General features: G+C 42.6%; 1 protein-coding gene across 1 annotated transcript in view; it reads right to left on the reverse strand.

The window, feature by feature from the left end:
* SYT10 (synaptotagmin 10) overlaps positions 1–26,131 on the reverse strand; it is a 189,462-nt gene that overhangs the window by 86,931 nt on the left and 76,400 nt on the right. The window contains exon 3 of the mRNA XM_085652807.1: positions 16,446–17,010. Within this exon, the coding sequence (XP_085508933.1) occupies positions 16,446–17,010 (565 nt within the window). The remainder of the gene's footprint in view (positions 1–16,445; positions 17,011–26,131) is intronic.

The following is a 26,131-nucleotide window of genomic DNA, read 5'->3' on the forward strand; positions in this document are numbered from 1 at the left end:
TATTCCCTCATGAGCTGCCATGGCTAAATCTAATCTACCTTGCTCATTAGGAATGTGCCTACCCCGTCATCAGGAACATTATCTTTAGTGAATGTGTACCATCTGGAGGCTTGTCTCCTTTCTACATTGCTTGTATTGCAACTAAAATGTCTGCATTGAAATTAGTTTGAGAACGAGTTGTGGTAGTATACCTTAAGGGTTTGCATCACTGTTTTTGCAACCAGTCTGCTGCATAGTTCCTTTTAGAGTGAATTTCTTTACTTTTTGTGGGCCGTGGAATGCTGTACGTGGATGAAAAGAAGCTTTTCCTGTAGAACAGCTTCCTACCCACAAATATGTTTACTTTTTATTGGTTTTCTCTTTGAATCTCTGGATCAGTTTAAGAGCCAATGTGGTAAATTTACAGTATAGCTTTGTGCTTAGAATGCTGAATCTGACACAATCATTTTGATCATCCTTCTGCAGAGCAAGTTGTAGGACACGTATTTCTGCTAGTTGTGTATTGGAGTCACCCAGAACTTGTGTTTGTGCATAGCACCTTGAGTCACCATCTTTACAAACTCTCACAAGCTGCAGAATAGTTCTATTTAGTGCCAACCACCCGCAGTGCTGAGTCGTCTGTGTAAAGACACTCTTATACTGATGTATAGGTAAAATATTTGGTACTTGTGGGATATTTTTTGTGCATTGTAAAAGTTCTTGAATGTGAAATGTAGGATCATATTCAAACTTTACATTGGTGGCATTTAAAGAAGCAGCCCACTGCACCCAATGAAGTATAGAATGTGAGCATTAGAATATCAGCTTTTATTGCTGCTTCCAGTGTAGGTACTGGAGAAACTATAATAATTAGATTTCCCTGTGCTGGTGGATGCTCCTTAAGTACAGCTGTCTATACTGCAAGATTTTTCTAAGCAGCAGTACATTTTTCTGAGAATTTTCTCAGCAGCAGTGTGATCTGTGTGCAATAGGAGATGTCTCTCTCATTATAAACAACATATGTGTAGCCTGAAGTGCTGTAAATAGGTTTGAGCTGTGTCTGTAAATATATAGGGCTCGATGTATATGTTGGTGTAAAGAGTACTCTGTCGCAACAGCAATGGAGTACCTTTCCCACCAACATAATGGTCCACCCACCAGATTCAAAAGCGTGAGAGCCTTCGGTATAACCATGGCAGAGATTGCTCCTTCTTCGTCATGGTTACACCCGTTCCACTGCCTGATGGTGTTAGGACCCTCAGATTGGCTTGTATGTCAGCCCACCAAATTTAGACATATCAGTTTTCAATGTCCGTCACTGACAGAAGAAACCATGGCAGCAAGGGACATGGGGAGGAGGGCGTTTTTAATTTTTTGGGGGGAAAAAAAGTCCCACTTTGGGGCTTTGTTTTTGAAAATAAAATAAAATGGAAATTTGCCATACAGCTAGCCTATTTAGACATTTATTAATGTGGCTTTTGGGACCTTCACCAGGGTGACAGAGTAAAATACCGCCAATATGTAAATTGGGCCCACTGTCTCTAAAAGGACTGCTTGCAGACCATGCAAGATATCTGTGTGCATTTTTTTCAGAAAACATTGGAGTAAATAATTCATACAAGAGCATAACCTGCTCAGTATAGTGTGGCACGTAAGCTCTTTTAAAGTTAAGAAACCCCATTAGGGCTTGCAACTTCCATAGTGTATTTAGAGATTGTAAAATAACACACTTCTGCAAGAATTTCTGGTGCTGATCCTTCAACCTCACTGAATAATTTGTAGCCAAGAAAATCATGTTTAAATTTGCAATTTTAGATTATTTAAAATTGATTTCATACCGATGACAGGCTAAAAGGATCACTATCCTGTTCACTTTAGAAGGGTGTTCATTAAAGTCATAGCCTGTAATATAAATATTGTCAATATATGATGGTGCCTTAAGATCTTCATGTAGGATCTCGATAATCCTTGCTGCAAATAGTTCAGATCTGATCATGTACCCTGAGGCAATCTTGTATAACATATTGAAAACTGCAGAATGATAAAGCAGTTAGACACTGGAATTCAGGAGCTATGTTTTGGCTAAAAAATCCATTAGATTTATCTAACATTGTTATGTATTTTTTCCTGACTAGAATTGTCATCAAGCCAGTGCTGCAAGTATTTTGTACAGCATGTGTGTGTATATATGTGTTAACATTTCTATAAACTGAAACTATTCCTTATGAAGTGGCAGGTTTTAACACCAGAAAAAAAGAAGTGTTCATAGTGGAATGAGAAGGAGCTATTATGCCTTGATATTGCATTTGGTCGAAAATAGCTTTTATAATTCACTAAGCTTCTGGCTTTGGAGGATACTGAGCCTGAACTTTAGGTTCACTCCTTAGGGAATCACATTTAGTACTGATTTTTTGCCCCACCCTATGTGTTTTCTATAGAACAAAGGAGCCTGGTTAAGGTCTCTTCTTGCTCATATTTTCTGTGAGTTCTTCCAGTACTAATGAGGGAAATAGTTGCATTACTACAGCATCAACTTGTGGTGCATCTTATAAAAACTGGAGGCCAGTTATCCTCTTATAGAAGGATATCATAACCATCCAACAAATGAGATCAGAATATAACTTTGATATTGCACAATAGTTTTGCACATTATATCACCGCCAATGTGTATCTTAGTCATAATGGGAGTTTATTTATAACATCTTATAAATATAACTTCTCAGTGGGACAAGATAGAAAGATTGAGTCTAGTATGCCTGAACTAAGAATATAAAAATGCATCTTTTAGTAGGGATGATTTTTATATTGTGTGTTTGAAAATACTACTTTTAGAAAGTGGGTATTTTCTTGCTTAGCCATCCCGTGTGCCTCAGCTGGTTTGTGTATTGACTGGCTGGCTTTGGAGTGACAGGGGCTGGGGAGTTGCATTCTAATTGACAGCCACCGGGGGGATTGATGTGTGTTCTACCTTTCCTGAATGAGTCAGGCGTGGGTTGAATAGACCTGGGCTGCATTCAGAGTAGGGGGAGGAGTTCTCACTAGCACCTGAACAGGCCAGGTCTGCATTTAGAGTGGTGGAAGGAGATTTCCTTTGCACCTGAATAGGCCCTATCTGCCTTATACAATCCTGTCTCCAACCCCTGCCTGGAAGCTGCACCAGAGAGAACATAAATAGTTTTGGTTGGGCAAAGAGCTTCTTTGCCACCAGGTAACAAAGAAATGTGTGCTATAAAAAGTGGTGCCCAGACCCCTGAACTTTAGATTACTGCTGAACTAAGGAACCTTCCAGGAAGAAGAACTGGGAAAGCTGGAGAAGGATTACTGCCCCTGTGCTGTGTGCTGTTGGGGTTGGCCTGCATCTGTTGCTTCTGTCTTGGGCAAGGAAAGGAGTGGACTGTGCTTTCATTATCCTGCTATTAGAGTTTTCTCCAAGGGCTTGAAGTAGAGCTTGCCTCTTGTTGGAAGTCTCAGGGATAGAAAAGACTTCTGGGAATCAAGAGGAACCTTTGCAAAGGAGAAGAGCTGGAGAAACTGAGGAGGAATACTGCCCCAGTGCGGTTTGCTGTCTGGGTTTGGCCTGCAGTGGCTACTTTCTGCCACGTAAAGGAGAAGGACTTTGCTGTTTGCTGTATTCCTGCTTGAGGAAGATCTCCGAGGCCTGGAAATAGATCTTGCCTCCTGTTTTGAAGTCTCAAGGACACAAAGACTTCACCCCCAGTCCCCCTGAACTCCTTTGCTGAGAGTTCTAACTTGCTGAGAGGTGCCTGCCAGTGTTCTGCACCTCTGGAGGTTGTTTTTGGACTGGAAACTGCAAAAACTGAAAATCCATGCATCGCCTGTTTCTGCCACATCGCAACAGTGCGACAAGAGTTTTCTGACACATCGCTGCCGCCGATGATACGACGCAGTGCCTGCTCCCGGCTGAAGTGCATGCCATGCGACGAATCCTGCGCACCGATCTCCGACGTCTGAGATACCGCAACCATTCTAATCTAGGCCCTGTTGGAGAAGAACGACTCATCGAGGGGACGTGGCTGAAGTCATGGCAGCGCATTCCGGGTTTTCATGCATCGCTTCATACCGGATCATCACGCATCGAAGCATCAAAACTGTTGCATTGTTGGGGACACAGTAAGAAACCAACATATCACCTCCCCAGGCAGTAAGAAGTAAGAAACCCACGCATCACCTCCTCTCCGGTCACGAACCGACGCATCACCTACCCCCGGAGCAAGTAACCAATGCATCACCTTCCCTGAGTGTAAGGAACCGACGCCTCACCTTCCCTGCAATCCTTTATGCTTGCCTTTTTCAACGCATCCCAGGTACTTTGTGTAAAAGTGTCGCATCCCACATTTTCTTGGAAAATAACTATTTCTACCTTTTGAGAATCATATTTTTAGTACTGCATTGTGGATTTTTTCTCATTTTGGACTTCTTTTGGTTTAGCTAAAGATTACTTATTTTTCTAAACTGGTGTGGTGTCCATTTGTAGTGTTTTCACCGTAATACTGTATGTGTTCACAAATGCTTTACACACTGCCTTTGAGAAAAACCTGTCTTCTCGTGCCAAGCTACCAAGGGCGGTGAGCAGGGGTTATTTTAGAGGTGTAACCCCCTTACCCTGACTAGGAAGAAGGGTCCCTACTTGGGAAACTGTGCAAACCATTGCCAACTAGAGACCCCCATTTCTAACATTTCTTCGTGCCTTCTTCACCCATTGGCTTGCTTTTCTGTTTGACATACTTCTAACTTTTTGCATACCTAGTTAATCCACTTCTTTCTGTCCTTTTACTGTCATAATCTATAAAGAGCAAGCGCAGCTCCATTTCCCATTTGTATTAACACCTCTGGCAACAAAGCTAATGAGAATGCAGAGTAGTGTAAATGTATGCAAATACGGTCCCCTAAGTAGTACACTCTTCTACAGGTGGTACCAAGACAAGTTGAACACACATAGGTAACATCCTAGGTAACCCAGGGCGTAGTTTGCATGGTAGCACTACACGTAGCTACACAAAGTACACTTTGAACTACGCTCCACTACACAAACTTCATGAAACGGTTTCAATGCTTTTGCATTTGACTCGTGAGGGACATCTAGTAACTACTAGTGGAACTGCAGCTTGATGTAATAATAATTTCAATGCTTTTGCATTTGACTCGTGAGGGACATCTAGTAACGACTAGTTGAACTGCAGCTCTTTGTAGAATTATTTTGATATTGGACACTATAATATTCACTGCCCACTGCTAATCTCGTCCCATAATGCTTTGCAGGGTCTTTGGTTGGGATTGTATTTTTGCCCATAACTGTGCTTGGGGTGGTCCTAGGAGGAAGGGATCACCACTGAATTATTCACCAGCATGATATGCTCTTTGTGTTTAAGGCATCTGCTTGGTCCTCCCCCTAGGATAGGGGGGACCCCAAAATCATCACCTCTTTCATTGCCTAACATTTTCATTCACAGTTCACTTGTGTGAATTGGTTATAAGCTTTTTAGCATGTAAAATTGCATTATCAAAGCATTTGTGGCTGTTGATGATTTTGCTGCTACGCTACGTGTTTAAGCACAGTTTTTTGCACTGTGCTACGTGCATTGTGCGTAGTATTGCCAACTACATATGCTCCGTGAGTGAAGCGTAGTACTACACCCAGGGTTAATCCTAGGTCTATTCCTGGGTGTTGTGTGATGATAAACCACTTCTAGCTGTTTTGTTTTATGAGTGATCCATAATGGAATCTCATTATGCTTTGTGGGTGTGTTGCCCATAATAACAATAGTAGTCCTTGGACTATGTACAAGACAGGGACAAATGTTCCAGCTGCAGTTGACAGTAGAAGATACTGTCCAAATTGCCTATAAATAGCTACTATTTGGTTTGGCAAATATCTAACTTCTATAACTGCAAAGCATGTTAATTGCTCAAGAGACACAGCCTAACATTCTGAACTACATGATATCATAATAGGACATCATGATAGAGTTTATAATTAGCCAAGATTGAAGCAGCTCTGTATGTATCAAAGTTGTCCTTGTTGCTATCTATAGTACCAAACTCCACTCATTAGTAAAATATTTTAAAAGGTATGTAATATATTAATTTACATTGAAGGTTTCCACATCCCCATGTTAGGGAAACCTCTTAGCAAAGAGAAGTTGGGTAACTGGGGCCCTAAGGGTTACTCGTATTGGGATAGTTTGTTGCACCCTTTGAACATAAGTCTCAAAACTGAAATCAAAATGGTAAAATAACCTTTTATAAATCAAGCACCTGACAAACTCACAGTAGAAACATAGGGGCAGATTTACAAGAACTGGAGCATCCCTGCATCTTAGCAGGGATGCACCAGTTCATTTGCGACATGTAAAGAAAACCCTTACAATGCGGCGCACTGTGGCCCAAGGATAGACAGATGTGCAAAGCATCTGTTTGGCATAAGGGCAGCGCATTGCTGGAGTCATGTCACAAGTACGACACAACTCCAGTAATGGTTAGTAATGCCTATTGCTAACATGCTGCATCACTCCTTACGCCTGCTTCAAGCAGGTGCAAAGTTTTGACGCAGTGGCATCGTAAAAATGACTTGTAGATTTCACTGCATCACTTTTACGAGGCTTTCCTGTGTGGGAACACCCACCCTGCATACATTATACCTGACGCAGGTATAATGTAGCGCAGGGCTTTACAACGTGACGCATCTCCCTAGATGCATCATGTTCTAAATAAGCCGCACAGCGGCGCATTGTTTACGACGCCGCTGCGTAGTGACGCAACAGCGGCATTAAGTAGTTGCAATATACCCCATAATAACTATCTGAACATAAGGAAGTAACTTCACTAGTAATAAATAATATTCAAAAATCTAGATGTTTGAGCACTTTTCAGGGTGCCACTGATATGTTTTCTGTATTTCTTTCCAGAACATGGCAAACTAGTAATCTCTCTAGAACCCCTGGCAGCAAAGCTTTGTCAATATGCCAACCTGACACAGTAAGTCAGATGCACTGCAGCCCAATGAGCATGACTTGAGGGAGATCCATTTTTGATCATGATCAATCCGGTAAGATATCACATGGAGAGTTAGTGTAACCCAAACCCTCTTTCATCATAGAAAGGCACACTCAAGAATATTAGGAAACCAGGAATATATTGTCAAAATGTATTTAAAATCAAAACCCTATGCTAGTGCATTCAAGGTGAATAGTGACAAATATAAAAACAAGCAAAACAGTGGCAACAAATCTTTTCAGAAGGGTGAACAGTAAAATCTATTGTTACATTGTGGTTGTATCATATAGCTTACTTATGTTGATATTTCTCACCCTACCTTACTTTCAGATAACTATGTAATTGACTTTGCTAAGTAACGGTATATGCGAAGTAGAAGTATGCAAACTTAAAGCATGCGTAGTAAAAGATTCTGCTAAGTAAAAAATGCGTAGTAATGGTAAGTCGTATTAGTGGCCGCGAAGTAATGGTAGATTACCTGGTAAACGTAGCCCCAAAAGGGGCCGACTTCGAGTTTCAGAGATGGTTCACACTTACTTTCCTCTTTTGAACAACAGAATTAATGTTCATCAAATGAGAAGCATCTGCCATTCTTACCTGTGTTGGCAGGTAGGCAGATAGGTCCACCAGGTGAAGGTTACCTGTAGCCTTCATTGAAGGAAGGTGATTACAGCTCTCTAGCTCTCTATGGCCCCACTCTTGTGAGTTCCTGGTGCAAAGCTCCTGTCTATCTAATTACACTCTGTTCTTAGTTTATATATTATATCTGAAGATTGTTGAACATTTTAAAAATAAACAACTAGCAGAAAGGTCCTAGCAGACTTTCACTTACTTACTTTTGGGGGAACCTTTCCTATTGTCTAAAAACAGTAAATTAGAAGTGCAATTATCAGCTTTCATGAAACCGTGCTCATTTAAAAACAGTCATCGTAAAGAAACAAATCAATCCATACCAAAAAGGCAGCACTATATTCAAACATATTCAATTATGAAGTGGATATGAATAGCAATATGAATTTGTGCTTTATATTTGACATTTATACCTAAATAAACAGGAGCTATGGTTAAAGAAGGGGGGAACCTAGAAAAACAATATATGATATTAATAACATCTTTATCTACCTACCACTGCCCTCTCTAGCCTTTCTCTTGTTTGCACTGTGTTACAGGCCATACTTAATCATTGACTCATATTTTTCATCTTGGCTCATTTCTTTCAAAGTTAGTTCTCAGCTTGACAACCAACCAACTTTGCATTTGACCATTATTCACGTTTAACTTGCTATTGATTCCTTTCAGTACCCTGTTTCTGTCAGTTAATCCATTACACTGCTTGCCAAACTTCACAGCAAAGAGCAGTAACATTGAGAGTTGTTTCTGTGTACTGGTCAGTCAAGAAATACATCATCATTCCCTGTTTTGAGAAACATTTATTTTTTATTTTATTTTGCACACTTACATAGCGTATTAGGGCACTTTATATACACAACACTTATAAATGAGCATGATAAACAATTCAGAAACACTAGATTATTAAAACATTGAAGATGTGTTTGAGACAGTATCATGGGTGCAGATTATTGTCTGGCCAGGAATTGTGTGAATAGGTGAGATTTGGGATGTTTCCTGAAAGTAGTGATGGGCGTTAGTGTTCTTAGCTTAGGAAATAAGAAGGTCCACATGGAACTGTTGGTTCAGGAAAATGAGTGTTTCAGATTATGATATGTCCTGATTGTAGGAAGGTCTAAAAGAGGTGAGCTCTGGTTCCCTAGGCCTCTTGCACCACTTGAGATATTAATAATCTAAGCTATATATGATGGATTGTCTTTGTTAACGGTTTTGTGCACATATTTTAATTGTAGTTGTGCTGCGATGGAGAATGAATCCAGAACATGGCCCCCATTCTTTACCTCAGAATGGGAGTAGTGTGGTTCTATTTCTTATCGCAATGTTTTGGTTTGGTGGTTTAAAGTACTTAAGTCTTGGAAGAGGTGATGAAGGGTGACAGTCGGCCTGGCAGAATGCTATTGCTGAAATCAAGTCTTGAGATTACTATGGCATGGATGGCTATTATGTGGTTATCAGATGTGATCATGTGTTCCGGAAGTGAAAGTTGGGTGTTGTGCCAGTATTAATTAGGTGTGGAAGGACAAAGAGGGTCTGGTCCAGTGTAAACCCGTGTGTGAGAAGAGGGTTGGGGAGAAGCCATCTACTTTTGCATTAAAATAGAACGATTTTTCTTGTTAGAGTTTGATAGTAATAGGCATTCTGTTATATTCAGGTTTTTAGTTGTAAAAGACAATCATAGATTCTAGATGTGTCCCTAATTGTAGGGGATTTCACATATGAATAGGTGTCATCAGGACGAAGAAACATAGTGGAAACAGAGCTTTATAGAATAAGGCTAGGGGACTCAGTGTATAGAATGAATAAAGTAGGTGCAGGGATGGACCCTTGCAATACTCAGCATATTAGATTACCTAGACGAGATATGATCCCCTATGTTTTACCGAAGTATAATCCTCTCACCCTCACCTGCCTCGGATATAAATTGTTTCAAACTACTGTTTCTCAAGCAGTTAGTTGTACTTGGGTCACAAGCACAGAGGTAGGCTTCAGCTTCTACAGGCTAGAATCCTGGAGTATCTTTCCCCATAGTCTTTACATTTCTCTCATTGGTGGGGACTTTAATTTGCCGATTTCATAAATATTTTCTCTTTTCTGGGAAAGTCAGGTTCAGCTTATATGGCTTAGAGTTGATGGGGTTGAAAATATTTGTTTCCAGGTCCCACTGTCCTAGATAAATAACTTTATCATTCACTCTTAGTGCATATTCTGGGTTTACCCAGCTGCTTGATTTGAAGTACAAACCCCTCATTATATAAGGGAAAGGGAAAACCACAAAAATGTCACACCTACTACTAAAAATACAATAGAAAACAAAACATTCCAAAACCTTTAACCAAGGTTTTTCCTGTTACCCAACTGTTCAATCAGAGCATCCATGTAAACTTGCTTTCCCATAAGCTCACTAGCTCCAAGGTCCTCAAGGAGCATTAAATCTCAATGCAGGTCATGATGCAAATTTGTGAATGACTGCTCTAATGACAAAGCAACATCTGCATTGCAACGCTTGGAGTGTAAAGGGTCCCAGGAGTGCAACAACCGTCACAAGTTCCCAAATCAAAGCATACACTAATCCTTCCGAGTCTGAATTCCACAATATTTACAACTTGATAAGGATAAAGTTATGAACACACAGCCATAATGTGCACTTGACATAAGACCCTCCAGTCTGCCCCGTACACACCACCAGTCAGCTGAATATGTAAACTGCATCAAACAGTATAATATAGATTCTAAGACTGATAATCTGATTGCCTTCCTATGTTTCATTATTGAGAAGAATACATAATTGCCAATTTAAAAAGAAATATGTACTTTGTTAGATGGTAATCCTATACATACAATACTAGTGTGAATGCCAGTCATTAGATGAATATGCACATGATTATAGATGATACTATTAGAAGTAAATAAATTATCAAGCATCAACATTTAATTAGTCACCACAGCTGGAATGTTGCAATTATTTCAGACCTAAATACAGGCATATATATGTTTTTTCCAGCTTTGAGAGAGCGACCTAGCTATGAAACACAAGTCGGCAGATTCTTTATGTTAAGTGGACTCTGACATGTGGATGGTTGATGTAAATAGGGCGCTCAGTACTATAACCCATATGAAGATTAAAAAGCTTTCAGAAATAGAAAGGAAAGATTATAGACTCATGGGGGTTCGTGGGCATGCATTGCGCTAGGATAATATATAGTCTAAGCAACAAGCAAAAATATTAGTAAATTTGGCATTATTTTTCCTGGAGCATGCACCTACAATCAAACTGCTAAAAAGGATGCATCATTTATCTAAACATTTTAACACTAACAGAGGCCATTGCATTTGCAAATCCTAAATGAATGATAGCTGCTACCATTACCACCTGGTCACTGCTCATTCCATTAATTCCGGGGTGCCCACTGACCCATGCCCCCACCACCTCTACAACTTTGTCACGACCCCAATCAGCACACAACTCATCACCCTCCTCAACACCTCCATCTTTTCAGTAACCTTTCCGGACTGATGGAAACATGCAGATGCCAGACCCCTTCTAAAGAAAGCTTCCGTCAAGCCCAACCTCAAAAATTATTTTCCAATCTCCTTGCTCCCCTACCTAGCTAAAGTACTTGAGAAAGCCATATACCAGCAGCCAACCAGATTCCTGGAATAACAACACCTACTGGAGCCTCTCAATCAGGATTCCATAGAAACCACAGCACTGAAACAGCGCTGATTGCCGCAACAGACAACAGCAGAACACTCCTCAACCATGGAGAAACTAAAGCCCTGATCCTCCTCGACCTCTGCAGCATTTGCCACTGTCTCCCACAACATCTTTATCAACAGACTCTACAACATAGGCAGACTCCCTCAAGTGGATTGCCACCTTCCTTACAGAACTCACACAGAGCATCCAACTGCCTCCCTTTGCCTTCGCACACAAAGACATCATATGTGGCGTACCACAAGATTGATCCCTCAGCCCTACCCTGTTCAACATCTACATGACCGCCCCTAGCAGACATTGTCAGATCCCACAGACTTAAAATAATCTCGTACGCAGACAACTCTCAACTGATCCTCTCACTCACCGAGGACCCCTCGAATGCCCAAACCAATTTCTACAATGCCATGACCAACGTAGTCAAATGGATGAGAGACAACTGCCTTCAGCTCAACTCTGACAAAACTGAAGTATGATCTTCATGAAGAACACCTCCACATGGGAGCCAACTGACCATAAAACATCAAGTCAATGCACTCGCCTCCTCCTACTTCCCCACTCATCGCATGCTCAGCAGAAGGTTCAGATGGAGCCCAACCAACACCAGAAAGACCATCACTAAGGCCCTCATCACCAGCTGCCTTGACTATAGGAACGCCCTCTATGCCGGCATCTCCACCCAGCTCCTCAGGCGACTCCAGACTGTATAGAACGTGGCAGCCAGACTCATCCTGGACCCCCTCAAATGAACCCACATTGCCCTCCCACCTGAGAGGCCGCCACTGACTCCCCATTCAGAAGAGATGCCAGTTCAAGATCCTCACAAACACCTACAAAGCCCTCCACAACTTATGACCTGCCTACCTCAACCATCAACTGAACATCCACCAATCCGCAAGACACCCGAGCTCCACTTCACTCGCCCTCACACATACCACTCCACATCTGTCGCAGTGGTAGTTGCTCCTTCTCCTACATTGCTGCCAAGACCTAGAATGTCTATCCCCTCCAGCTCTGTACAGCCTCCTTGCTGACTGAAAGACTCAAGACCTGGCTCTTCGACTGAGACATAAGCGCTCAGATACCCCTATTGATGACAGTGCAGCGCTTTAGAAATGCTGTTTGGTTGATTGACAGTGTCTGATATAAGGGTGTTTTCAAGTGTCCATCTTACGTATCCAGCCCCCTCCCCCCAGACACAGCCTTTGTGTAAAGCAAGGCTTCTTAATGCAGGGAACACTAGTGTGGTATCCAAGCAGCAGCACCCATAATACAGGCACAATGAAGTTTGAAATCTCAGCACCTCATCCTTCCTGACAGCAATAACATGTACACAAAAAAACAGGCCTGGCCGACAAACTTTCTGACCCTGAACAACTGAAATTACATCCCCATCCTCACCCCTACCATCTACCAAATGACAGTGCTCAGGAAAAACTAATCTTCAGCCCTTTGATAATATAGTCCTCAAGGAATTTCTAAAGGGAGTCCTGTCTCCACACCTCTCACTTTAGTGCCTGGATCTGTTATTTCCCATAGGAATGAAGGCAATACATTTTCAAAGTCTGAAAATGTAACACCGCCCACCCCCGTCGTCCCCACCACCCTCACCCTGTCTAATCTTTTGACATGCTAAACCAAGGGGATCGAAATGGATCCTCTTTGCTTTTGTAATTTATATGGTGAAAAGTTAATATGCTGTTCATTTAAGGATAAACAGCAGGGGACAACTGCTTCAGGATTTGCTGGGTCTCCTTTTTGATATTTGCATTATATATCCCTTTAAGCTGATCAGTTGTCCCTAGTGAAGCAATGGTCTAGCAGTAGTTGCAGTGGACAGACTGTTCTACCTGTTAAAACTACATTTTATAGCACTAGATCTCCGTCAAATAGTAGTGTTTCTTTCTAATTTGTTGCATCCTCTGAGTGCATGCTATCTCAAAAGCCTCCTCTATATTTCTAAAACCCTGAATGAAAACTGACCTTGTCTTGAAACTTGGGATTGTTACCTCTTCTTTTTTCCTTTGAGTGACACTTTCATATTTTTCAGCCTTGCACACCTGCTTTCTCTAAACACATCCTACTCTGCTTTGTGTTTGCGTAAATCTCAATTATTGCATTTCTACACATACCTCATTTCAAAGATCATAATGTATTTCTTAGTATTATCGTTTATCCCCTCTAGATCATTTATCAATCTCATCAACCCTACTAATTATAACCCCTAACTCTTATTAATTCAACCTATCATAAGGAAACCTAAGTAAATGCATGTAAATGTTTACTTGAAGGCACAAAATTAATGCCAATAACCAAAAATTACCAATAAACACAGGACTAACCACTAACCTTGGGATCCCCCAGCAGCGGTCTTCTCGGAATAAAGAGCTTCAACACATCAAAAGCGGTAGTGAGAGCTAATTAAATGAAATTATAGTACAATATAGCACAATATAATACTTTCAAAAGACAAGTGAATCTTGGTACACACCTCTTGCAAGTTTGCCTTTTGGACTTTTAGGGGAGAACTTGACTCACCCATGAAAATGGATGATGTCTCTCAAAGGCTTGCGGATGGTACCTTGCGGGTCCACTATACTTCTTAGCCTCCTATCAGAGTTTTCCCTTAAAGGCAGTACAATTCTCGTGGTGTACAATCTGGAGCCACCCAATGAAAATTGTTGCTCCTGGTACATGCCCTGCAATTGGCCATGCACTGAAGGAACCGCATCGTATCACATTTTAGTGCAAATGAGAGAATGCTACTTCTTGAAAGCACCTGCGGATAATTTCTGTTGGCACATTTGCTATTACAAGTAGGGAGGCATCATCTTTTGTGTAGAATGAAAGAGGACTTGGCATAAAAAGCAGGGCAAAAACATTAGTCATCTATGAGTAGACTACCATGTCCAGCGAGTCATCATGTGACTTGTGCTTGCAGGAATCTCCTGGTATAAATATAAAAGAAAGCTATCTGTGGAGCCAACGAGTAGTTCTCATCGAGTGAGGCTGGGTAGGTACTCCATGTGTTCTTTGTTTTTGTAGTAGAGTTTAACCCTTAATCGAAAGACTACTGGTTGCATTAGCTCAATTGCTATGGTCTTTGACAACCAACTGTAGAGGTATTGTATCAGAGAGCTTTATACTTTATCATAGAATACCGTCCATATACATATGAACTTTACATTGGCATCCAGGATGGTTAGGAGTGTTAAATACATTCAAAATTTGATATCAATTTATTCTGCAATAAGCATTAAAGAGATGAAGTAAAATAAAATAAAAATCCTAGTTCTGTAAAATTTGAAAGGGGAAGGAATATAAATAAAATTCATTATTTTCATGCACTTTAAGGAAATTAGAAGGATCCTTAAGTCACATTTAGGGACAACATGTTCTTAGTCATGTCATCTTGAATATTTGCGGCTTGAGCGTTCAAATGTAATCACTGCTTTCACCGTGTTCAACAACTTTCTGGAAGGTTTACTTTTTTTTTCTCTCCATGCATTCTTTACCATGAGATAGGGTAGTGAAATGCCCAATTCACTTAGTTATATTATGGTATAGAGAATGCATATGGCTTAACATTCACCGCTTCCATGGTTCCATATTGGTGCCCTCTTTTACAGGATTTTAGCTTAGGGCAGCACAGCAAGACACCTTTCTGCACTACCCTACACAAAAGTGAAAGGGCAGGCATGCACCATATTTATGCAACACGGTGCATTTTTGTCCTTTCTCCCTGCGCTGGCTCCATTTCGGCATCTAGCGCCGATGCATGCACTATTGCACCATGGTGCAAGGGTGTCCCTGTTGCATGCAGGATTGTTTTTGTGCAGGAAGGGGCACCTGCCTGCACAGAAACAATCTTAAAACGCAGTTCCCTCTTTCTATGAGTGCTGCAAAATTCAGCACACATAGAAAGAGGAAACAATTAGGAGAAATAAAGATATTTCTCCTTGTTACCCCCTCACCTTGGGGAGACGTAAGGTTTCGGCGCTTCCCCAGGTTTACATGATTTTGTAAATCTGAGGCAGAGTCAAAATCAATGGGCATTGTGGTGTTAAGTGGAAACACCCAGGGCAACGCCCATGGAACGCCTTCCGAGTGCAGAGTAAGGTGATGCTGCAATTTGCACTGTGTTGCCTTACTCAAGATTTACGACGGCACTCAAATACACAGTGTTGCTTTGCATGGCTCCATAAATCTGATTCAGAACCCTGCATCACGTATGCACCACTTTACATGGTGCAAAGGTGAAGCAGGGCTCTCATAAATATGACCCTTGGTGTGCCCACAGCATTCTCCAAGATAAGGAAGTCATCAGAGAGGGCCCAAAGTGAGTAATTGATTGAGGTTACCAAAACTTCAACTGAATGTGATAAACTGGTGTAGTAATAACCTAACAGCACACTGCACCATAACTGGTTGAGGGTGCTCATAGCATGGACTATATAGGAAACAGCAGCTTCAGTGAATTAATTTTGGGCAGGATTGCAATTCTTTTTTGGGTGATTTTTTCCAAGTAGAAAGAAAATGAATTTTTCAATGCGCCCGTAGTTTAAACTACACAATGTGGGAAAAATTCATGGATACCAATTGACCAGCTAAGGACTGTTGTATATAAATGGTTGCCCATAAAAGTAGCTTAAATGTAAAGGTACTTGGGTAACTCTAAATATTAGGTCGGATTTGGGCATTAGATTATCAAACTTCCTTCACCTTAGACAGAAGCTTTTGCTTGTATGCATTATCTAAACAGAAGAGCTTAGTTTCCCAGAATATTACGGATTGATACTCACACAGTATGCAAAGATCTTGTCCCTTGTATAGAGTTTACCACTCAGCAAAATAGGAACACAAAATAAAACCAAGCAACTAGGTGTCAAGTAACAGAACAGCAGACAATGTGACAAATCACTGGCACTGAAAATATAGGTAAAACTGCCAACACTGACTGCACGTCAGTTTTCCAAGGCATATTCATCCCTTTTGTAGTGGGAACGCGAATACAGGTTACTTCTTAATGAGAGAGCATCATTATGAATGTGGCATATGCAAAGACCGGTAATCACTACAGAGCCAGTGTGCTCGGTTCTGTACTTACTGTGGTAGCACAATGGATGTCTTTCCACACTGTAGTTTCCCTGGAGAGATCAGAGTCTTCAAATAAGTTATCAAGAATTACTTCCCCGATCATGTCATGTCTAGAAAATCTGTCAAAATCATAAACACTGAAATGTAGTTTCCTATTGCTGAGCTGGTCGTAGGCGACAGGAAACTGAAAGGTTTCATCAAAGACAGGGTTTAGTGTCTTCCTGTGAACACGAGTCTGAAACTTCTTTTTCCTGTCGGGAAGAAGATAGATCTTCACGTAGGGATCAGATGTTCCTGTGAAGTCTTTAGCTGGAAGTTCTAAGGCTTTTATGATTTTAACGAGGAGAAGTTCATTCTCATAATCATACTGGAGCGTGAAGTTCAGTTTTCCGCATGTTTTAACATTTTCATTCTTGTTGTCATCAGAATCAACAGACTTCTGTTTATAGAGCTCTGGCTTTATTCTTCCGATGCTAGTGGTTGTCTCTCCTCTCTGCAGCAACTCGTTCCCCATGCTGAAATCCACACTGGATACTTGCATTTGCCTCGGCAAGTGCCTCCGGAATGAATTGTGTCTGAAAAAACAGAAAATGGCAATTACGAACTGTTAAAATTGTTTTCTAGTTGTAGCTAAATAGTACTGAAAGTAAAATGTGTACAAATCTGATACACGTTCGATTTCTTCTGAAATATTGATTACCACAAAATAATACTAAAGGAGTTTCTTAAACCTACACCGAGATATCATGACCAAAAATATGGAAGTTGACCTCTACGACCCGAGGGACACCTTCACAGTCTGTGTTGGGAACACCACACCTTCAGGCCACCACTGCCAACCTGATCTTAGCCTCTGTGTGATATCCTTTCAAATGCTAACACCACCAACACAAATGGGTGATTGAATACGCCACTTTGGCATTTTACAATTCATCCAACGCACACTAAATGCCCACTGTGGCTTTCCAAAATCAGCCAAGCAACATAACTGCTCGTATAAAAATGGCATCTTTTACCCACGCAGGCATGACCTAATACCCTTATCAACCACTATTCAGCCCAAAGACAGTGGCTACTCAGTACTGTACTCTCTCACAAGCACCCAGAAAGCGAAAATGTCCATCATCATTCCCTTTCTGGTGTAATTGATGCAGCAGGTAGTACAACATTTTGTATACCTCCCCCATTTCTGCATGTTCATACTAATTAGAATAATCTATTAATTGTAATAATATTAATGTGTTTGAGTGGTACCTAATCAACTTTATTAATGTATCAATTACACGTGGGATTTGCATTTGCATGGTTAAATAACTTGTAAACTAATATACGTACGCATATTAGTACTAGGAAAATAGAATATTGCATGATATATGTTGCTTTTGTGACGAAATTGTAAGTTGCACCAGATGACATCACTGGGTGAATATAAACGCTTTAAATGTTGCCAGTATGCTAGATAATTACACACACATAGGGGAATTAGTGAGGGTTAAACATTTGGGGCCATATGTAGGTAACATACAATTTACCGATTCATAAATACCGAAGTTTACCGAATCGGTAATTATGAATCGGTAAATAGTATGTAGGTAAACAATCGGTAAAAATTACCGATTCGGTAAAAATCGGTAAATGAATACCGAATCCAAAATACCGGCCGGAATCATGATTCGGTATTTACCGAAATCGGTAAATACCGAGGTGGTATTTACCGAATCGGTAAATACCGAATCGGAGTTTACCGAATCGGTAATTCAAATATACATCACTTGATGAATCAGCCAATCCAGTGCAAGGCCAACCCCACCCAACCAGGAAGTGGCCACACCCAGGCAGGTGCACACAATCAACAGACTCTGGAGAGGCTGGGAGTGCAGAGCAGAGCAAGGGAGCCAGTGCCTGATTGTGAACCTCAAACTGACAATGTCCAGCCAGGAGACAGAGAGAGATGGAGGGGAAAGGAGGAGGAAACAAAAATTTAGCCCAAAGGAACTGCAGGTACTAGTGGAGGAGGTGGTCAAGCAGCACCAGAGGTTGTTTGGAAAGCAGTCCCTGCAAGTGCCTAAGTCGGAGAAGAGGAAAATCTGGCTGGGAATCCAGGCGCAGGTGAATGCAATCGGAGTGACCCCCAGGGACATAGACGTGCTGAAAAAGCGGTGGTACGACCTACGTATCGTCATGAAGAGGAAGATGGGGGAACTGCAGAAGAAGGCCAGCCGGACAGGAGGGGGAAGGAACAGGGCACCTGCCCTTACAGAACTGGAGGAGCTGGTGGAGTCCACAATAGAGCCCGAGAGTGTCGTGGGGATTGGGGATGCCGACAGCTCTGCCAGAGCCGCCACCAAACAAGGTAAGACACATGCACAGCAATGTGGCCCCCCTTACCACTATCCCAACTCCCCAATTGGGCAATGAGTATCCCACTCCAGTCCATGTGTTAGTGCATACTAGCAATGCATTATGGGAGATGTAGTCCGGGAAACCCCAACCATGAACTGAATAGCACAGAACAACAAGGCATGTTACACACATTAGCGAAAAGCAGGCAGAGGACAATGTGAGAGTGTTTCAGAATTGTATTGTGATGCTAGCAATGCAGGGCTTCAGGTACACTGAGCTGATGTTGCATTTCTGTCCACAGACGATACATTGCGCAGGACTGCACATGAGACGGGAGAGAGGGCACACCGGAAAGACAGCTCAGGGAAGGCCACCACAAGTTCTGGCCAGAGATCAGCACCACATGCAGCCTCACCACCACAGCCAGCATCACCACCACAGCCAGCATGGCCACCACAGCCAGCATCGCCACTCATGCTGGAGTCACCGGCATCATCACCGCCTGCATTGCTCAGGTCGAGGAGGCGTGCTGCTTCCAGGTTGCAAGTGTCGGAGTCCTCATCCGAAGACTGCAGGGGGCCGGAACCATCCACTGTGCCCCTGGATGGTAGCCATGCCAGTGTGCCCTCCGCCTCTGAGGGAGCACACACAGGTGCCAGACATCGCCGCAGGGCTCGGGTGCAAAGTCCACCACCACAGGGTGAGAGCCATGGAGTGTTCTCGGGGCTGGAGGCCACCATGGTAAAGATACAGCGCCTACAGGCAAGGGCAATGATGTCAGTGCAGCGGCAAATGCGGGGACTCCAAGATACATTTGTAAATATGGACAGGGGCATCAGCGCTATGGCTGAGGGAATGAGTGAGATGGCTGCGGGCATGCGAGACATGTCCCAGTCCGTCATGCTGCTGTGCAGTAAGTTTGATGCGGACAGAGCTGCACGGCGCCGGGAATGGCAGAGAAGAGACAATCATACAAGGAAAGTCAACCGGCTGGCAACTGCCACTTCGCTGCTCTGCAGGCGCTCTGTGGCAATGCAGGAGGGCCTGACGCACTGCAGCAATGACGTCTCAAGGGGGATGGTGAGGGTCACCAGTGCACTGGAAGTGCTACTGACAAGCCAGTCGGCCACAACTGGTGCTGGGGATGCTGTGGACAGTGTAGAAACCACCAGCAGGAGCAGCAATACCCCCCCTGTCCCAGATACACGGAGGAGCAGCAGGCGGTATGGGGCTGCCACTAGCGAGGATGCACAATCAATGGCATCCCGCACTGTAGTGCGTGGGCGCAGACACTAATGCTGCACAGTATAGCATGAGACAATTGGGTGAAGTAACCCTTGATTTGCAACTGGTGATTGCACAATATTGAGAGGACGGGTTTTTCTTTGTGTTGTGGCGTAGTGCCACATAATTAAACTACATCATGCCATCCAACTACTGGCTGTGTCCCCTTATTTACTCAGAAATAGTTGCATGTGATCTCTGCCCGTCTCTCTCTCCCATCTGTTGCTGTTGCCACTCCAGCTGCGTTGGCCTCTGGCTGTGCAGACTAATCCTCATTGTCCTCATAATCAGTTAGCTCCACCTCTGTACCTCTCTTCGTGGCAAGGTTGTGCAGCATTGCACAAGTGGCAATGATTTTGCAGCAGATGATGGGTGAGTACTGGCGTGCGCCTCCGCTTTTGTGAAGGCAGCGGAACCTGCTTTTTAATAGTCCAAACGTGCGCTCCACCACATTGCGTGTTGAGTTATGTGCCACATTATATCATCTCTCACTCAGGGTTGATGGGTGTAGGTAGGGAGTGAGGATGAATGACCGCACGGCATATGCACTGTCGCCTAGGTGAGTAAGAGAGAACCATCAGTCACATGCCTCAATACACAATAATTTGCACTAAGTATTAGGGAGCGTCACAGTGATTTACCTAGCAGGTATCCTTCTCCACATTCTCCGGCAAGCAGTCGTGTGTAGATCCCACTGTTCTGGAAGATGAAGGAGTCGTGGGTGCTCCCAGGAAACTTTGCTACGATATCAGTGATAATGTTCCCTGCATCGCAGATTACCTGCACATTTATGGAGTGGGTGGACTTTCTGTTCCTGTAGATGTGCTCAGTGGCTGCTGGTGGGCAGATTGGAATGTGTGTGCCATCAATACAGCCTATGACATGCGGGAACTGTGCCATCTGGTAAAAGTCTGTCTTGGTTTTCTGCAGTTCAGCCTGTGTGTTTGGGAAGCTGATGTAGTGTTGCATTCTCTGCATCATGGCATCCAGGAACTTCCTGAAGAAACGGGACAGGCAACTGTGGGATACACCGCCTACCGCAGCTATCACCCCCTGGTAACTGCCAGATGCAAGTAGATGTAGGCTACAGAGAACCTGCACATGTGGTGGTATGGCATGCGCCATTGTTGGCTGGTCCAGGAGTGGGTGCAGGTCCCTTATCAGGTCCATGATGGTTTGTGGGTGTAGCCTGTACCTTTCATGTATCTCAGCCTCAGTCTGTTGAAAGAGTGTGATGCGCTGTCTGTAAATGCGTTCCTCCCGTCTCCAAATCCTCAGACCTGCTGCCTGTAGACATAGGCGCCTTGCAATCACATACAGAGCGGCCATGGTGTCCACGCTGTTGCATTTTGGGATTGCTGATATGCACTGTTGCTGATTACCACCTGCTTTCAATCTGTGTTAATTACCGACTCTTAAACACCGAATTTCATGGATTTCTTAAATACCGAATTTACCTACATCTCTTTTCTCGTTTTACCACTTCATATTTACCGAATCGGAAAATATGTATTCGGTAAATATGAATCGGTAATTTAGAATTCGGTAAATATGAATCGGTGTTTACCGATTCTTATTTACCGAAACCTTCTTTTTGGCCTCCTACATCTCAATTGACTAAATACCGGTCGGTAACGGGATATTTACCGAATTTCGGCCGTTACCGACCGGTATTTAGCTACCTACATATGGCCCTTGATTTGTTATTTCCATTTTTTAATTACTTTTTGTGTTTGTTTCGCTTAAGTTGACCGATTGGGCCTATGTCAAAATGGCCGCCCTACTGACGCGAAGAGACAGCTACCATTCCACGAGGTTTCAGACCAATTGCGCATGCTCCAGGCTCCTGAACAATTGGCCTCAAGATGACCCGCACGGGATGTACTCAGACATGGTCGTGACTGGATTACGGCCAAGAACTTTAACAATGGACAAGTACTGACAAACCGGATGGATCATGTCTGACAGTGTGACATCATGGACCATGGGAAACCAAAACGGACGATCTTAACCATCCAATCACAAATGCCTAAACTGACTTTTGTTACATTTTGACATTAATTTCATTATAAAAGGTGGTAGACTAAGTGAGTGAGGGTCTCAGATCTTTTCCTGTTTCCTGACGTTATGCTGACGGAGAGGACGGTGACACTGCAGGACAGCCATTTCCCCAAATCTGTGATAGACTAAATTGCTGCCCATTTACCTGATGGACTGAGGACACTTTGATTGATGACCATTGATTGATGCATACACGATTATGGTCCAGACCCGATCTTTGGGACTGTAGCGTGTTGCATGACGACTTGGTTGACTTAGAGGACGACTAATATCCAGATTAGGTAAATATGGTGTTCTGCGATTTGACTAACGTTTATTAAAATTTGCTTTAATTAGATAAACAATATTATTGATCAACAAGCAAATGTGTTGGGTCATTTATTGAGAAGAAATAGAATAAGATGTGAATATAAATGAAGGAGGATTAAAATCACTATTTCCAACTCAGCTAATTTGATCCATCGGTAAAGTGGAAGGAATATCTTGAGGTTCAGGATTAAGATGTGCTGGATTAAGGATATTTAGTGTATGTTTACGTAAATACATTTCTTTAGGTTATAAGGTATTCTTTTCACTTCAGCGTTTGGAATACTTATCCCTCACGTAAGAGCAGACCAATGAAATGTGAGAGTTGGTGTTATGGGCCCCACCAATGAATGTATTGAGTGAACGTGTTTGTGTGATATTTGGTCTGTGACGAAGGGAGGATTTGAAATTCCATGCTGCAGCATAATAATGTCTGCTTTTCCATAATTTCTCTACTTCTGTCTTCCCTTCTCCTCCTACTCCTCTCCTTTTTCTCACAGTCTTTATGTCCTCTCCTAATTTTTCTTTCCAGCCCGCATTACTTTCCCGACCTTCTATCCTGGTCACTGTGTCTAGCTTCTTCGGAACAACTATTGGTGGTTCACAACACCCTTGCATTGATGATTCACCAAGATCATCAACATCACTCTTCAATCATTAGTTCTTATCTCATGTAATTGATACCTATTTGCTCAATGGTCACCTCCAAATCTAAGAAAACATTTATGTTAGTATGTTTATTATTTAATTGTTCTTAAGTATAATTTATGCTCATATATTCATTTCTACATGGCTTGAAAAGTATCAGAAGAATTGCCCTTCACCCTTGTGACCTTCAACCTGTAATTGAAAATGCTCATTGTCTTTTATGCTAACCATGAAATCAAGATTTAACAGTAGGCCGATTACACCTACCATTACTGCAACATTTTGACAATAAAGGACATCAACTGCTTCACACACTCCCACTCTACCATCTATGCATTGTTGTGATGTACCTATTTCACACTGAAACCAACTAAATCAGAATGTATCTTCAGCACCAGAGAATTCTAATGTAGGGAAGTCTCTTAAGCACGAAACGTATTTAAACCATAACTTACTAGAAACATAACATCACTTGGACTGAATGTCAACCCAGACCTCTTCTTTAAGCCATGTCACCAAGAAAATTAATACATTCAGTTCCATTTCTCACTCATAGAATCAAGCCATACAATCTTAAAGCAAATGTCAGAACCACCATCTGAATCAGAGTCCTAGCTCATCTTAATGATGGCGATGACCTACTCACTAGTATTCCTGCTACACCTTGACAACCTACAAAGAGATCCCAGCATGATACCACAAGTCTCCTAAAATAACTATGGGATAGGATCACAGCTTTCACATTCTACAGAAACTATACTGCCCATGCCTTCAAGTCATTATTAATGCAAGTTGCACCACCGTCAATGCAGGAACAATATGTTCTCCCCTTACTTGGTGACAAAACTGATAATCCTAAAACATCTGCAAAGGCCAAGGCAACACAAATGATCAGACTGAAACTGAGAAATGGAAAAATGAAAACATGGAGCTAAGTCTTCTCCAGTGTCTCTAGCAAGAAACATCCACACATCATAGCATTGCTCCATCCCTCCTTCAGGTAGCACCTGAAACCCCCTTTGATAGGAATACTGCAACCATTTTTTATGAGAAGCCTTTCAAATCTGACTGTTCAGCCTGGCCGAACAGTCTCCCCATACCCTCTCAGAGCCTAATTACGACATTGGCGGGGCACCTCCGGGTCTGCCCCGCTCCCCTGCCACACTGCCAAAGCTGAGGTCAGGCTGCCTGCCAGATTAGGAGTTTTCTACTGTCTGGCAGGCTTTGTTTTTGATGTTCCAACGGCGCTGCCCTGAAAATGGGCACCACTTGGAAATGCCAAAAACTGTTTCTGCATGGCATGAACTAATAAGTCCATGCCATGCAGGATCTGGGGTACATGCACAAAGGGGGGGGCACATGCTGTGCACCCCTGCATGCACCCCAGGGCGATAAGGGACAAGGGGGCCCTGTAGGCCCGCCAGGGTTTTCAGGGTGGAGGAACCACCATGAAACCGTGGCAGTCCCGCCAAGCATAGTGATGGCTCCTGACTGCCACAACACCACCAGGTAATGACGGTTTCCTGGTGGCTGCAGTAAAGCAATGTCAGTCTGACCGCCCCAATCGTAAAAGGGCGGTTTGGAGACCGCAGCCGTGCCCCCACGTGTCTGCCGGTCTGTGTACTGCAGACTCAGAATTAAGCCCTTAATGTGAACAATCTCACATTTTTGCCTCTACCCCCCTGGTCATACAGTTGTGCCTTTAAGAATGTAATATTTTGTACGTGCATTACATCTTTTCTGTCAATGTGACTAGATTGTCAGAGATTATCTGGCGGGAGACATAGAAAAACATCAAACATATCAGTTTTTATTAGGGCCATAAAATAATGGGGCAGTGAAAGACAATATTATGTGACAGGGTTGACTAAATGTACAGCAAAGAAAGAGAAACTATGTGTCAGTTATGTAGCACATTTTTCCATCGAAAAACAGCTCTGCAGAACATTATGAAAAAACAATTCATATTTATTATAGAATTTTTCATTAGCAGTTGCTTCAGTATTCAAGATTTGTGATCTCAAAACAGGAGGGACTTGGTGTGAAACATTTGATACCTATCAACCCTGGGTAATTGGTTTGGACCCAGGGACTTTATTAATTTGTAAGAGACAGAGGTGAAGTCAGTGCATTCTTCGTTTAGTGATGGAGAGACCTGATGAAGCAAACGTTTTTGTCCTCAAGGTCTACAATAACCAGGCGAGTTCTTAACCCACTGAAAGGGAAGTTAACCCCAAAACAGGTTTGGAGTGGAGCACGATTCAAACTACTTATCCACACTGGCCCAGTAAACCTCAAAATGTGCATCTGCTTTCACAAACCTTCCCGACATCTCCGCTCAACTGGATTCCTTCTTGAACACATCCCACATAGAGAAAATCAGATCCAGCAATCGAGCTTTTTCCTAAAACACTCCTGATCCTTCGAATAACCTGCCACTACACACAAGAGCCTCCTCCTCACTTCTTGAATCATGCAAGAAATTGAAGACCTGGCTTTTGGAGTAGTCCCACTAGGCCCTAGGTTTGGATAGGCTCACATCTGCTTAGCACCAGGATACCCTCACAGGTAAGGTACACTGTACAAATCTACATAACATAACATAGCTTAACACAACAGGGGAAGGGATTGTTTATTTCCCAGGCCACACCTTTGTGTGAATAAAAGAGCTCTGCAAAAAGGAGTAAGGGTTTCCCATCTCGGGTTTTAGGAGTGATGGGCACTGTGAGATTGTTTGTAGCAGGCAAGCAGAAACTACTTAAAAAGTGGTTAAGGTTGCCCATGTAAACTTTTACTCCATATGGGTAGGGAGGAGCCAGGAGTCACCCCTACGCACTAGCTAGTGCCAGCAATAATGTGGCATCTGAAGGCATCCTTCTCAGAATACTTTCTGGACATGCAGAATATTAGAAGCTGCTGTCGGTTACATCATAGGTGGAGGATCTAGTGGGTAGTGTGTGGGCCTAAACTCACATTATACATAAATTGTCAGGTCCTGGGATCAAAAATAATCTAAAAGTTACCCGAGAAGGTACCTTATTCCACTTTGTCAGG

Source organism: Triturus cristatus, chromosome 4_1 (assembly GCF_964204655.1).
Source record: "Triturus cristatus chromosome 4_1, aTriCri1.1, whole genome shotgun sequence".
In the NCBI taxonomy this organism is placed as follows: Eukaryota; Metazoa; Chordata; class Amphibia; order Caudata; family Salamandridae; genus Triturus; species Triturus cristatus.